The sequence below is a fragment of the Macaca thibetana genome, chromosome 1 (assembly GCF_024542745.1).
Source record: "Macaca thibetana thibetana isolate TM-01 chromosome 1, ASM2454274v1, whole genome shotgun sequence".
NCBI classification, from domain to species: Eukaryota; Metazoa; Chordata; class Mammalia; order Primates; family Cercopithecidae; genus Macaca; species Macaca thibetana.
The window spans coordinates 43829378-43844047 of NC_065578.1; the positions used below are offsets into that span (position 1 = coordinate 43829378).

Sequence of the window (14670 nt, forward strand, 5' to 3'; positions counted from 1 at the left end):
CGCACCACAGCTGGGGCTAGAGCTGTGCCTTCGTCGCAGACTGTGGGGAGCAGGTGGGGATGGCCTGGGCCCAGCATGATCCTGCTCTGCTCTTCACAGAGGGAAGGCTCCTGCATGGCTGAGGATGATGCTGTGGACATCGAGCATGAGAACAACAACCGCTTTGAGGAGTATGAATGGTGTGGGCAGAAGCGGATACGGGCCACCACTCTTCTGGAAGGTGGCTTCCGAGGTACAAGCAGCTGACACATAGACAGTGGCATTCTGGTGCCAGGCCTCTGCTGGGTATCCATCTGTTGGGAGCCAAGAGGCCGAGGCTGGTGGCTGGTCATCCATCCGTTCCACCACGTGGGGACTGCTGCTGGTGGGGCTCCTTTGTGACCGTGCTGCCTGCCTGTGATGTGCATATTAAAATGGATGTATTTGGGTGGGGAATGGAATTGTGAGGCTGCAAGCTAGGAATGACGAGGGGGGCTCTCAGCCTCGGGTGATGCATTGAAGGTGACAGCCAAGCCGCGTTAGCACCTGCATAAAATATTAAAGGGACGGTTATGCATTTATCACTCCATCCCTCTTAAGGCTGATAAATGAGAATCCAGCAACCTGCTGTACACCTCCAGCACTGGGGGCCCTGAGGGCTTCCAGGCAAACACATTGGATTTTCCTCCTCCTCCTCTTCAGCCCTATGTCAGGGAAATCAGTTACAGAGGAGAGAGTGAGTTATGGCAAAATTTGACCTCCCATGAGCTTCATTGGTGAATCTAATTTTAGCTCTGATCCCATCCCTTCTCCCTGGGCGCCCTCTGCCCTGAAGCAAGAGGGGCCTGGGCCCAGCTGCTCCCTCCTTCCCCTGGGCTCTCCCCAGTTGCTGCAAAGGAGTATGCAGGGCCCTGCCCATCTCCAGTGCCCTCCCAGCTCCTTGGAGGAGCAAGGCTTGGCACCCCCCACCAGGTCAGACAGCAGAATTGGTTGGGTGCCCAGGGTCAGTGACTTGTTAAACTCCCCAGCCTTGAGCAGGGGAAAAGGGGAGCTGTCTGCCTCTTGGCCTCCAGTTCTTCTCTCTTTCTGTGCATGAGCACAGCTGGTACTGCAGCTTGTGGTCATTAAGTAAGCCAGTCTGCTTCCCGTCTGCCTCTCGTTCTCTGGGCAACACCTTTGGGAGTACTGCTGTGTATGGTCCCTGGGGAATCTCACAGCAGCTGGGAAGAAGTTCTCTGCCTCCATGGGGCCACGCTACCTGGGCAGATGCTGAGGAGTGGTCTCTGCAGGGCCATCCAGTGCAGACTGGTTCCACAAAGGGGCTAAGAGCCCAGATGGGACATTATGCCTCTGGGCGTCTCTCACATTACCCAGGTGTTTGGGGGCAAGCCAAAACATAAATCAGGAAGGTTAGTCAGATCAAACTGTCTCCCTGAACCGGAGCTGGAGAGTGTGAGTTTGCCATTTCACTCATCCTGTACTGGAGCCTTAGAGTGTCTGAGGCCCTAGAAGAGTGAGAAGCAGAGCTGACGATTGTCTGTCCTGTGAGTCGGACACATGGGTGTTCGGTGGCAGCCACATAGGGTCAGTTCCAGCATGCCTCTCTGGTTAGCGCTGTTGGCAGCTGCAACTGCTCACATCCTCCATTGCTGTGGCAACTTCTTAGGTTCCTTGGCACAGACCTGGACCTGATGGCTTCTGGGCACCAGACAGGGCTTACGGAGGATAAAGCTGCGAAGGGCCTGCTGATTTGACAAGAGTATTTCCCCTGTTCCGGGATGCACTTGCAGAGCAGTGTGAGGGGCTCTTAGGCCCTGGGCGGGTATCCGTTTTCCCTGAGTGTTTACACTGTGAGGTTGTTCCTTTCAAGAATTCCTGAGGGGAGTTCAAAGGGGGCTTTTCTTTGAGCGATTTGGAGAGCGAGAATGAGAGTGAGACTTGAAGAGGGAACAGGGGCCGGAGGTGCCTTTATCTGCAGAGAATTGCTCCAGCTTTCCTGATAGAAGCTGCTGCCGCCTCTTAAACAGCTTAGTGCAGTCAAAAGACAGGCAGACTTGAAAGGCTGTTTTACAGCGAGATCAGCGGGGGCCACGAGGCAGAGAGCGGGGCGCAGTGGAGCGGAGGAGGCTGAGGCTCCTCGGTGGGGGGACTATCAAAGGGAGGCCCTGGCTGATCCCTACTGCCTCTGCCCCCAAAACCCTGTCTGCAAAAGCTGGCCATCTGTCAGCCTACCCTCCCTGGCCAGGACCGAGAGGCCCCAACTCTTGGGGGGTTGGGTGTGGCCCCGCCAGGCCGGCTGGTGTCAGTGCAGTGCATTGATCGCCCGCCGGGCGGGCCGGGCGGCAAGCCGGGCAGCGCGTGCTTAATGTGATTGAAAGGCAGTTAAAATGGCGGTGACCTTTTCAGGAGGAATTAGATTGCCTGCCAAGACCGGTTAGAGGGAGTGATAACGCCAGCTGAAGAAGCTGCCCAGCCGACTTCAGAGAGAGGGAGGCAGAGGCAGGATGAGCAGGCGAGTGGCGAGGCCCATTTAAACTGCGCTGTGCGTGCTGACAGAACAGAGATTGCTATCCTTGTTAGATATGAAAGAAGTGAAGAATTGCAGATAAGTTTCTGTATCCGATCACCCCCATTCCTCCTCCCAGACTAGGGCCCCTTGGTCATCCTCAGCAAAGCTTCCCACCAGGCCCCTGGGGGTTGGTCTTATGGATCAGATCGGTTACCTCAAATGTAATCTGCTGTGGGAAGCAGTGAACAGGCAAGAGTTTTGGTGGAGACACTTGGCCGAGGGCAACAGGCCTTAGAGATGGGGACCTGTGGTTACTGAGGAGGAGCTCCCAGATATCTCAGGCCTGGGAGTGCTCGGATTGGTATTTTAGGACAAAATAACCAGACAGAGCAGGCGAGCACTGAGGTAGGTCCCACTGGAAATAGATTTTTGAAAAGACTAAAGGAAATAGGTATTACTTCAAGTAAGTTGGAAGGAATTTTTGCTGCCTAGGAGGCACTCTGACCTTCCCAATTCTAGAAGAAATACTTAAGCTGTGTGCCTAAGCTGTTGATCGTCCTTTCAGAACCACAGATTTTCTAACCTGCTACTGCTCTTTACATAAAGGGCAGCACACAGAACCTAGTGCGCCATGAACATTCCATTAAAAGAGATCCGCAGTTAGGGAGAAAAGATGTTTTTCTTGGGTACCGTGCCAAACCTGGGCCAAGCAAGGGGCTTCTAGGCTAGAGAAGCAGACTACAGGGGAAACCTAACTATACAGCCTTAAGACAAGCCTGCTTCCACCTGTAGTCTATGGAGGTGTGTGACTAAGGAGCCATGCCTTTCCTCTCCTGTCCTCCATCCAGCTCCTGGATCCTGGAGAAGAGACCTACAGTGGTGAGCTGTTGTCCCTCCTGTGTGTTGGTTGCCAGTGAGAGTTCACCCAACTGCATTGGGGAGCCCAGAGCTCCTCATATCTGGAAGGGACATGCTGGAATGACATGGGAATGATTGGTTTCAAATAAGGTAGCAATGATGTGGTCACAAGAGTGGTGAGATGGAGGAATTTCCCAGGAAGCATCACAGGAAATGGAAGGCTGCAGCTATATTTTTTAAGCCCTGGAGGTGAATGCATTGCTGAAATCCAGCATGAAGCCCCTTTGAACCAAACAGGTGGAGTGGGTAGGGAGAAGAAGGGTGTTAAGACAGTCAGCAGTGCATGGTCTCTGTCCTGCGGCGTTTCTTTTTTTTTTTTTTTTTTTTTTTTTTTTGAGACGGAGTCTCGCTGTGTCTCCCAGGCTGGAGTGCAGTGGCGTGATCTCGGCTCACTGCAAGCTCCGCCTCCCGGGTTCACGCCATTCTCCCGCCTCAGCCTCCCAAGTAGCTGAGACTACAGGCGCCCGCCACCACGCCCGGCTAGTTTTTTGTATTTTTAGTAGAGACGGGGTTTCACCATGTTAGCCAGGATAGTCTCGATCTCCTGACCTCGTGATCCACCCGCCTCGGCCTCCCAAAGTGCTGGGATTACAGGCTTGAGCCACCGCGCCCGGCCCCTGCGGCGTTTCTTATCTTTCATGAGTTCTTTACATTTAAGCCAGTTCCAAGTAGCTGGATGAGAAGTCGTGAAGCAAACAGGCAGAGCAGCTGTGGCACAAATCTTTTCTTTTCTTTTTTTGAGACAGAGTCTCACTTTGTCACCCAGGCTGGAGAGTAGAGTGCAGTGGCACAATTTCGGCTCACTGCAACCTCCACCTTCTGAGTTTGAGAGATTCTCCTGCCTCAGCCTCCCTCCTGAGTAGCTGGGATTACAGGCATGTGCCACCACACCCGGCTAATTTTTGTATTTTTAGTAGAGACGGGGTTTCACCGTGTTGGCCAGGCTGGTCTTGAACTCCTGAAACCTCAGGTGATCCGCCCACCTCGACCTCCTAGGATTACAGGTATGAGCCACCACACCCAGCCTGGCACAAATCTTTTATCTGGCTATTTCTTGATAAAATTTCAGCGCCAGAAGTATGGGGCAAGGGGGTAAGAGGTGTTGTAAGCCCCAGGGCATGGGCACATAGGCCTTGCCCTAGCTGCTGCCTCCTTTGGTGTGCTGGTTCTCAAAAGAAAGGAGCCCCAGGTGCTAAAAATGTCCCCCAGTGCAGCTCTGCTCCTGGTCCAGTCAGTGACAGGTGTTGGAACAGCACACTGCTGGAGGCGGTCTTGGAGTGGAGAGGGTTGTGCTGCTGCCTTGTGACTCCCCACCACCTTTAGTTATCTCTGTCGCCTGTTGGGAGGGGTGAGGAGAGGTGGCAAGGAGCAAGGCACCTTCTGTCCCCTGTGGCAACTGACGGGATTTAATCGCCTTTTGGAACACAATTGTTAAGCTAGGACAGAGGGAGTGCAGGCAGAAGGAGCAAGTATCAATGGTTTTAAACGGCGTCTGTCTCTCTGCGTCTCTCCTGACGTGAGGCAGTGAAACGCGTTATCGAGGAGGCCCGGAAAGTGGCTAAGTGCGTTTGACACACGCCAACTCCCTGCCTCCACACTGGATAATTGCATTGTCAACTGTTCAGCGAGGTGGCAGGTGACACTGCAGGCCGATTGATTGTCCCGCATCGCAGCTCCCCAGACTGTCAGCTCCCCAATCGATGGCGTTTACACAAGACACCGTAACTGCATCTGTAACTAATTCCAGTGTAAAACTCTCCGGAAGCTGCTGCCCCTGCCCTCCGTGTTGGAGAGCGCAGGCCTCTGGAGGGCCCCGAGACTTTCCTTTCTCCCTGGGCTCTGGTTTTGTTGGGAGCAGCAGGTGAGGAAATCGATGCCTCCTTTTTTGTGGTTTCAGGTTCCAGGATGATACTACCCCCGGTAAACGGGCATCTCCAGTTTCTCAATCGATCATCTGATCAATTGATTAAATTAACACTGATTTTTTTTTCTCCCTTCTCAATAACCCAGGAAGAAATGAGTTTATGGGAGAAGGGTCGTTTTTATAAAATGTAGACCTGTGTTTCATTTCTGCACTTAACTCTCTCCCTCTTTGTTGCTAAGTTTTCACTGTGAGGAGAAGGATTTTTTTTTTTTGCACTGCCCACCCTGCCAGGAATGGGCAACTCTGGCACCACCCTGCTGGGTATCATTGACCATCAGGCTTAGGTTGCCTATGGGTGGGGGCTCAGGCCTTTATGCCACTTTAAGGTGGGGCAGAACCGTAGCAAGGGGCCTTCCCCGGTGACTGAAGGGTACTCTGGGCCATCTTGGAGGTCCTGGGGGCTAAGTTCCTTCCCTGGATAGCAGCAGTAGGAGTGGCAGCTTGCCTGTTATCCCTGGAGCTACATGGAAGAGGAGCCAGAGACTTGGAAAGGAGCTGTCTGTGCCATCTTGCCTCTGAGTACTGGCTTGGGATATTCCAGCAGCTGAGAACATCAAACGACTGTGGAGCCTTCCTCTCCAAGCGGGAGGGGGGGCAAGCTGGCGGGGGTGCTGTCTGCATAAAACGGCTTTATGGCCGTTTCTTTTTATTATGATTCTGCCAGAAGTCAGCAAGTGACATTTCATTAAGAAAATAAAGTTTAATGTGCTGGGAAAGAGGTTGGAACAGGCTGGGGCAGCACAAGAGTGAAATTGGCAGCAGCCTGTTCTGAACACCTGTGGGGGTAGGGAGAGGTTCCCAACATCTGTCTTAGCTGGAGGATGGGGTCAGGGTCAGAGTGAGTGGTTCAGACCAGAGGCAGAGGCCTTTTCTTTGGCAAACAAAGTGTGTCGTGCTGTCCATCCTGCCTGACTGGCCAGAGGAACAGAAAGGTGCTGCCCGGCTGGGAGCCGGGATCTGATAAGGAAAGTTGTATCCTGAGAGATTTCTCCAGGCCACCAGCTAACTAGGACCTAATACAGCAGTGTCGCCAGTGTTTAGCCAGTACTGCTGGGATGTGCTGTGTGGCACCAACCATCAGCCCAGCCAGCTCTGCTGGGTGCTGCTGAGATCACAACAGTGAGTCACACTTGGGACCCTTGCAGCTTCCAGTCTGGTGAGGGACAGTGACAATATGTGGTGATAAATATGATTCTGGAGTTACACAGGAGTCTAGGTGGACACCAGGGAAGGGCCACCTGTGTATAAGAGGCTGGGAAGCCCCATGTACCACTCAGAGCACCGTGAGGACAGGGATCAGGTCTTGGAGCTCTCTGTTCTCAACATGGAGCCAACCAGAGGATGAGCCCAATAAAGGTTGAAAGAATGGCGTTGAGGTGTGAGTTCTTTCCTTTAGCAGGGATTCAGAGAGCAGCTGCTCTGTGTGGGCACTGAGCTGATGGTAGGAGGCATGGCTGGGCTGAGTCAGACTTGCCAAAGGAGCAGGCCTGTGTATTGCAGACCAGGAGGGAGAAGGTTCTAGGCAGCGAGCAGGAGGTGTGGAGGCATGGGGGCATGAGAAAGCACAGAGGATTTGGGAGACCACAGTAGCTCTGTTTAATGGAGTATGAGTCCTGGGCCAGGCATGGTGGGCAGTAAGACTGCAGAGAAAAGGACTTCAGGCCACAGGGCTACTTTCTGTGTTGAGAAGCTGGAGCTTTTCCTGGCAGCTTTGGGGTACCCTGTTGTCTTTTTTCTTTTTTTTTTTTTTTGAGACAGAGTCTCACTCTGTCGCCGAGGCTGGAGTGCAGTGGCACAATCTCGGCTCACTGCAAGCTCCACTTCCCGGGTTCGTGCCGTTCTCCTGCCTCAGCCTCCCGAGTAGCTGGGACTACAGGCGCCCACCACACTCGGCTAATTTCTTTTTGTATTTTTAGTAGAGACAGGGTTTCACCACGTTAGCCAGGATGGTCTCGCTCTCCTGACCTTGTGATCCGCCTGCCTCAACCTCCCAAAGTGCTGGGATTACAGGCGTGAGCCTCCGTGCCCGGCCTGGGGTACCCTGTTTTCTCTGCTTTGCCATGGAGCCGTATCGGGCTCACATGTGGTGCCAGGGTTCTCTGCTTTCCACTTATAAGGCAGGGCTAGGCAGGGCCAGACCGAGCAGAGGATGTGAGGCTAGCTGCTGAGCTGCGTGTACTTGGGGAAGGGGGGTTGGCAGGGCTTGGGTGCCGCAAGCTGTAAGTGAACCTGATAGCTACATTCTGATTGATGGTGGAGTTTGTCTCCCAAACTGTCAGAGGGTTTATAGAGGTGCCACTCACCCACAAGGCGGGAATTGCTTGTCAGGACACCTGGCTGTGAACAGGAGACAGAGCTGTAACTTGGTGTTTTCTCAGCTTAATGGCCCTGCTGCTGACCTGCTTGTTGCCTCAAGTGTGTCAGTGCCTCAGGGTAGAGGGCAAATGAGGACTGTCAGGGAGAGGTGGAGTCCAGGCTGTGCCCGGCGTCTTTCCTTCCCGGTGCTGCTTACCTTTGGTGGTATCTTTGTGAGACCAGAGACTGGTGGGGTAGAAGGGAGAAGGATCAAGACTCAGTGTTTTTCAGGGCTTGAAAAATGGAGAACATTCCGGATGGAGTGAATAGCATGAGCAGGGGTCTTAAGAGTGGGATATACAGGGTATGTTTGGGGTTTGGTGAGCAGCCTCTGTGTCTACATGCATGGGGTTTACAGAGTGAATTAGTAGAGAGCAAGAGTAAAGACATAGATGGACCCAGATCTTCATGGATCTGGCTGAGGAGCCTGGGCTTGGTTGTGCATGCAGTGGGGAGCCATCGATGGTTTTGGAGCAGGAGGAAAGGTGGTCAGAACTCAGTGGTAAGCAGGATGAGGGAACAGATAAGAGGCCTGAGGACTCCCTACAAGACATATCCTAATGAGAGTATAAGGACCTGAGAGGAAAGAATGGACAAGCTGAAATGTCTGAAATCATCGGGCAGACACTGAGCTGCTTCCTCACTTCTTTAAGTATTTCTTTGCTGATCCCAGTAGCCACAGAGTCTCACATTCTTTTGTCCCTGCAGGGCTGTGCTGGCTAGTGAGGTGTGGTCTGAGACCCACTGGGAGGAAGTGGGGAGCTGGGGGGAACAACTCTATAGCACTTGACCCTGGGCTATCAGGAAGGGTGGTCCTGGATGACAGATCACCTGGCAGGTGAGCAGGCCTAGTGTAGCCCCAGCAGCTCGCCCCTCTCCCTGAGCTGAGAGTCCACCCGTGGCTTGCCAGATGCACCTCAGGGGTCAGCCGCCTGCCTGGCCCATGGCCTGGCCTCCGCTCAGCCTGGTTGCCTTCATGGACTGCTTTGAGAAGTAGGTGTGCATGCCTGTCCTCCCTCGTCTGTCTCTTCTTAATCCCTTCATAACTGCACTTGTCCAGGAATCTGGGCTGAGTGAGGTGGAGATGAATAATTAATGTCAGGCGCTTCAGACACCAAATATTTGAACAGCTGCCTGGTGTTTTTGCTGGCAAGGACCTAGCGGCCAAAATCAGGATGTTGTCCGGGGGTCCCACTCTGTGGCTCTGATTGGCCTTAGCCAGCCTGTTCTTTCCTCCAATGAACTTGTCAGGCTGGATAATGGGGCATAGGGGGAGGCCCCACTCCTTTCCTGTGAAATTCCTAGACCTGAATTTTTCTGTCCTCTTCCTGTTCTTCCTAGACCTGGAAGATAGGTGGACAGCAGGCCTGGGGCTGAGCGTCCCCCAAGGACGTGACATAATGTATGAATGGGCTAGTTTATGAGCAGAGACCACTTGGAGCAGCATGCAGTGGCAGAGAAAGATGAGGTTTGCAGAGTGAAGGGCCTGAAATGTCAGGGTCAGGGGCACTGAAGTATCTGGCTCTATATATCCCAGGCCCAGGTTTCCCTCTGGGCCTTAACAGGTCCGAAGCCTAACCACTACCTGCAGGCAACAGGAGGGGCGCCCTCGGCCTAGTCTTGTTGTCCGCAGGCCCTCCTCACACCCTGCTTCCCACAGGCTCTGGCTTCATCATGTGCAGCGGCAAAGAGAACCCGGACAGTGATGCGGACTTGGATGTGGATGGGGATGACACTTTGGAGTATGGGAAGCCACAGTATCCTTGGAGCACTGTGGGTGCTGGTGGGGCTGATGCGGCAGGCCACAGGGAATAAGAAAAGTAGCTCCTGTGGTATTCACCTGCACCACCCCCCCGGCCAGAGTCAGCTTTGGCCAGGAGGGGCATGCTCTCCTGAGGATTCAACCCTCATGGCCTGCTGCAAACTAGGATCCATTGTCCTTGACCACCATGCCAGATATACAGAGGCTGATGTCATCCCCTGCACAGGCGAGGAGCCTGGTGAAGCCAAGGAGAGAGAGGCACTCCGGGGTGCAGTCCTAAAGCAAGTGTGGGCACAGGCTTGGGTGGGTGGAACAGAGAGAGAGGAAGCCCTGAGGCAGGGGTCAACCCAGTACTGACCCACAGGGCTGTCCTGCCCGCCTTCAGGCCTCACTTTGTTCTTCCTCCCTCCTTTCCTCCAGTGGCGGCCCTCCCAGCACACGCATCACGCCTGAGTTCTCTAAATGGGCCAATGATGGTAAGTCCTGCCCCAGGTTAGGAGTAATGGGGGAGACGGGGTATCCCTGGATGGTGGTGACTGACTCAAGCCCAACCCCTCACCTGTGCTGCCCAGTCTGGCCGGAGTATGAGTTGCCCCTCTGTCCCAGCAGAGATGCCATCCACCAGCAATGGGGAAAGCAGCAAGCAGGAGGCCATGCAGAAGACCTGCAAGAACAGCGACATCGAGAAGTGAGTGTTTGGCCAGGAGGGGCCCTGGGACCGCAGTTCAGTGGGAGGAGGGGCCCTTTGCTAGCAGGAAGGCCTGCTGCCAGGGCTTCTGGCCCTCCCAAGTGCAGCTCAGTGCTGCTGCCCTGGGCACACAGCCGGCAGTGGAGCCCAGCTGGTGCTAAGCGTGACTCTGTGAATTGATCGCTGGGCCACGGCCCCGGGAGCCTTGGCGGAGGGAGGAGCAGTCCGCCCGCCTGCCTGCCCGCTGTGGCGGCCTCCACCCGGGGAATGTGATGTATGGCCGCCCAGCCCAGCCGGCGCACTTGATTCATCTCCAGTTTCTGTTTCTTAATCGGGAGCTAAATTGGTTTCATTTTTCTTGTCCCGGGTGGCACTCACAGTGGGTTTTAGGCAGGAACATTGGGTCTCATCACTTCTGGTAGGAATTTTTGGCCTGGGTTCTCTGGCAGAGGAAAGGGGATCCATTAGCACTTCGCCCAGCGCTGGGCAATCCCTGGCCCGGATCCCCGGGAACCACAAAGATTTAGTATCAGCTGGGCATCTCCCTGACTTCCCAGAAGCCCAAGGAAAGCCAGTTCTGGCCTCAGGAGATGGCATTGTCCAGTCTGGGCTGCCTGGTGCTGCTGCCATTGGTCATTGCTTAACTCCAGTACCCACTCCACCTTCTGACTGCAGGCTAGGTTGCCTGGGGTTAAAAGGCAGCCTCTTCATTCCAGGGCCAGTGTTCCATCTTTGCCTCCTGCCAGGAGAGTGGATTGCAGGCCGGTGCAGGGCCGGGTCGGTGGCCCAGGGTCACCTCCCATTTGTTTCCCTCCATTTTGTGTTGTCATAAATTCATTCCAGCCCGTTGTGGTTGATCAGTTTATCTCGGCCGGGGCCGCGAGTGCTGCTGGCATGATGTATGGGCCGCGGCGCAGGGCCCGGCTGCCCATGAATCACCGCAGCTGCTCCGTGTCAGCGCCGGAGCGGGCCGTACGGGTTCGGTGCAACCAGCTTGTGGGGGGGAGGAATGACGTATGGATGTTTATTTAATAATTCTCTCCTACTCCAGCTGAGCGGGGCGGGCGGGGTTGTAAGGGGCACCCACCCTCGTCTGGAGGGGCTGCTCATAAATCAGAAAGACAAGATCATTAATCAGGGATGGTGCCCAAGGAGGAGGTGGGGGCAGAGCCAGTGGCTTCCATGAAGGTACAACCCACCCAAGGCTGGGGGTAGCCAGGATTTCTGTCCCACCTGTGTGAGCACAGGCACCCATAGGCAGGGATCTCTATGATGAGGTGGAGACTGGCTCAGTCATGTGCAGAGCTCTCCACTGGGTCTGGGTCTGCTGGGACTGGGGCCCGTCAGTCCCCAAGATTTCTCTATTTCTTGCCCTAGATCTGTTTTACTACGCAGGGAAAAGGAATGGTAGGATGCCATGGCTCCACCAAGAATCTCCCCACCCCCCGTGCCCTGGAGGGGCTCAGGAATAGCTCACAGCCAGCCTGGACCAGGGGTTGGAGGCTTGGGTATTTCGCCAGAGCCAAGATTGGCAGGCAGGTGTGTGCTGAGCACACCCAGGATAGGCAGGCTCTGGAGTTGGCTGTTGGCCTTCACTGTGGCCTTGTAGCTCTTGGAGATGGCATGGGAAATGACTTCGTTCTCTCCTGGCCTCATCCATTTTTGCCATTCCAGCTCCAGTTCTCTGATTTGAGGTTTGGGAGTTAGTTCTCCATTCTGGGGTAGGCTGCCCCCAGCTGCAGGCCTTAGTTTCCCCATCTTTGAAATAACCATATAGGACTAGGCAAATTCTCAGCTTAGTCCTTGGAGTGGAAGGGAGCACAGCTACAAATCCTTGTCTCCTTATCAGGAATTTACCTGTAATCCAGATGGGGATGGCATATATGGCATTGTGCAAAATGCCAGGGAAGGAGCCTGCTGTTTGAGGGCTTGTGACGAGAGAAGGGGTAGTAAAGACTTCCAGAACCAGAGGGATAAATGGAAGCCCCCAGGGAATCAGCCAGTACCAGGAGGAACGAGTCAGAGCCTTTCTTGGCATCCGTGGGAAGAGGCAAGGCAGAGGGAATCATGGACCCTAGGGTGATGGATTTAATTGTCCCTGATACAGGGACACAGCCACTAAGGAGTCAAGCTCTGTGTTGCTGCTAGCTCCCCAGAGGAAAAAGGCCAGAGACTGAAGTTTGTTATTGCCCATGAAATGTGACCACTACCCTCCCTGCACTCCCATTACCACTCACATCCAGTAATGACAGACCACCTGTAAGCTCTCAAGCTTCCTGAGCTGATTGTCTCCCCTAAACTGCAGAACAGGTGCCCCCAGGAGAATGTCCTTGCCCAAAGTCCACCTCCCTTATGATTCCCGCTGCTCTCAGTCCAGCCTCTGCTTCCTGATTGAGTACATCTGTGAAACCTGAGCTGTTCGTATCCCGCTCTTCCAGCATCCTCAGCAGCTTCCTGCTGTCCATGAGATAAACTTCAGCTCCTTCAGGTGTGGCATTTGAGGTCCTCCTGCATGCCATCTCCTTTCTCACTGTAGCACTTTGCCTACACATGGGCCTTCTAGCCAGACTAGAATCTTGGGCCTCTTGGCCTCTGTTTCTGCTGTTCTCTTGGCCTGGAAGCCCCCTCCTCCTGGGTGTAGCCAGTACAGTCATGGTCAGTCACACAGTTATTAGTTGATCATGGAATCAGTCTGCCAGGTTTGAATCCCATCTCCCTGACTCTGTGGGGACCTTGAGCAAGCTACTTAATCTTTCTGTGCTTTAGTTTCTTTGTATATAAATCGGAGATACTAGAATCTTCTCATGGGGTTTTTGTGAGGTGTAAATAAGATAATAATTATCAATCCCTCAGTACAATCCCTGGCATTTAGTAAGTGCTTAATAAATTTTAGCTATTTTATTTGTATTATCATTACTATTCCCTAAGGCCAGTCTCCTGCACCATCTTTTCTAGTCTTCCAGGAAGCATTCTCCTCCCTCTGTGAGCTCCTCTGGGTCCTGTTCACTTGTTTTAGGAGGGCGGGAATGTTCCTTGAGAGAGTCCTAGCTATTCCCTGTTCAGCAGTGCAGCCCAAGGAGTCCTGGACATGCAGGAGGGACCTTCTGGTGCAGGGCTTGGCCCACAGACAGGACTACCAGGGCATCTGATATGCCTAGGAAGTAACAAGGAGCCCTGGAGGCAGGCCAGGCCTGTGGCAAAGGGACCTAGATCATGTGGGACCCGCCCAGTCCCTGCATCTCTCCCCCTGTCCCTGGAGGTTGGACGGGCCCTTTCTTCAGCAGGTGTTTGCTCGTGCCCCGTGCTTGAGGTGGGGCTCTTGGCCGTAGTATTGGTGGAGTGAGCAGCGCACCCTCAGGGAACCCACACTCAGGAACTTTACACTGCTGTGGTGGAGTTCACACGGGGCTGTGAGAGCCACTGTGCAGTGCTGGCTCGGGGGTCTAGAAAAGGCTTCTGGGAGGGCATGAGAACAAAACTAGGTCTGAATGATGAGGCAGAGCTAGTGAGTCAGGCGAGGGGGTGCAAAGGGATCACAGTGCAGAGGCCAAGGCAGTGAAAAAGGTGGCATGGATGGTGACACATAGCAGTCGAGCATAAAATGCATGGCAAGGTCCTCAGGGGTGCAGTGGGCTGGAACTGGACCAAGGAGTGCGGTGGAGCTCTACTCTGAGGGGGACATTGGAATGTTGGAAGTCACACCACAAGAGATTCGCTTTGAGAACATAAATTCTTCTAGGTGCTGGGAGAGTGGAATGGAGATGAGGGGCCTGGAGGCAGAGAGGCTATCTGGAAAAAGTTAGTGGAGGAATTGGTGCAAGACATCGGAGAGCCTGGACTAGTGGTGGTGAGGGGCAAAAGAAGTGGAGAGATGCTGGAGATACCAGGAAAGATGACAGATTTGGGTTGTTGGGAAGACTGCGAAGGAGTGGTTGGAAACGGTTCCCTGGTACCTGTGGTGTAAAAATTCATCCGGATGGGAATGGAGGAACAGAGAGGGTGAGGAGTTTAGTTCTGGAATGTGAATTTGCAGATTCGGGCTATCAGAGGAAGGGGGCAGGCAGGGATGCCTAGGGGACATTTCTGTATTTGGTTCTGGAATTCAAGGGAGGTGTAGGCTGGAGGTGCAAATGGGAGATGCCCGCCTGCCACCCAACCATGCCTTCCTTTTTACAGAATCACCGAAGATTCAGCTGTGACCACGTTTGAGGCTCTGAAGGCTCGGGTCAGAGAACTTGAACGGCAGCTATCTCGTGGGGACCGTTACAAATGCCTCATCTGCATGGTGAGTAGAAAAGAACCTAGGGGTTCCGTTGGTCAGGCTTCTGCGCCCTCTGGGGGAGTTGGAGAGGGTCTCCGCACTGTGCTCTGGGCTCTTCAGTGGGTGGACCTGCCTCAGAGTGACCCCTTCCTTGTCTGCCCCCTCCTCCCTAGGACTCGTACTCGATGCCCCTGACGTCCATCCAGTGTTGGCACGTGCACTGCGAGGAGTGCTGGCTGCGGACCCTGGTGAGGTGGCATGGGGGTCGGGGAAT

The 14670-nt window shown here is 54.1% G+C and overlaps 1 protein-coding gene across 2 annotated transcripts in view; it reads left to right on the top strand.

The window, feature by feature from the left end:
- Positions 1-14670, top strand: part of RNF220 (ring finger protein 220) — a 253111-nt gene that overhangs the window by 236711 nt on the left and 1730 nt on the right. For both annotated transcript variants that reach the window (XM_050799840.1, XM_050799830.1), the window contains 7 exons: positions 100-232; positions 9346-9442; positions 9642-9728; positions 9868-9923; positions 10057-10135; positions 14312-14420; positions 14570-14644. In XM_050799840.1, coding sequence (XP_050655797.1) covers positions 100-232; positions 9346-9442; positions 9642-9728; positions 9868-9923; positions 10057-10135; positions 14312-14420; positions 14570-14644 — 636 coding nt within the window. The remainder of the gene's footprint in view (positions 1-99; positions 233-9345; positions 9443-9641; positions 9729-9867; positions 9924-10056; positions 10136-14311; positions 14421-14569; positions 14645-14670) is intronic.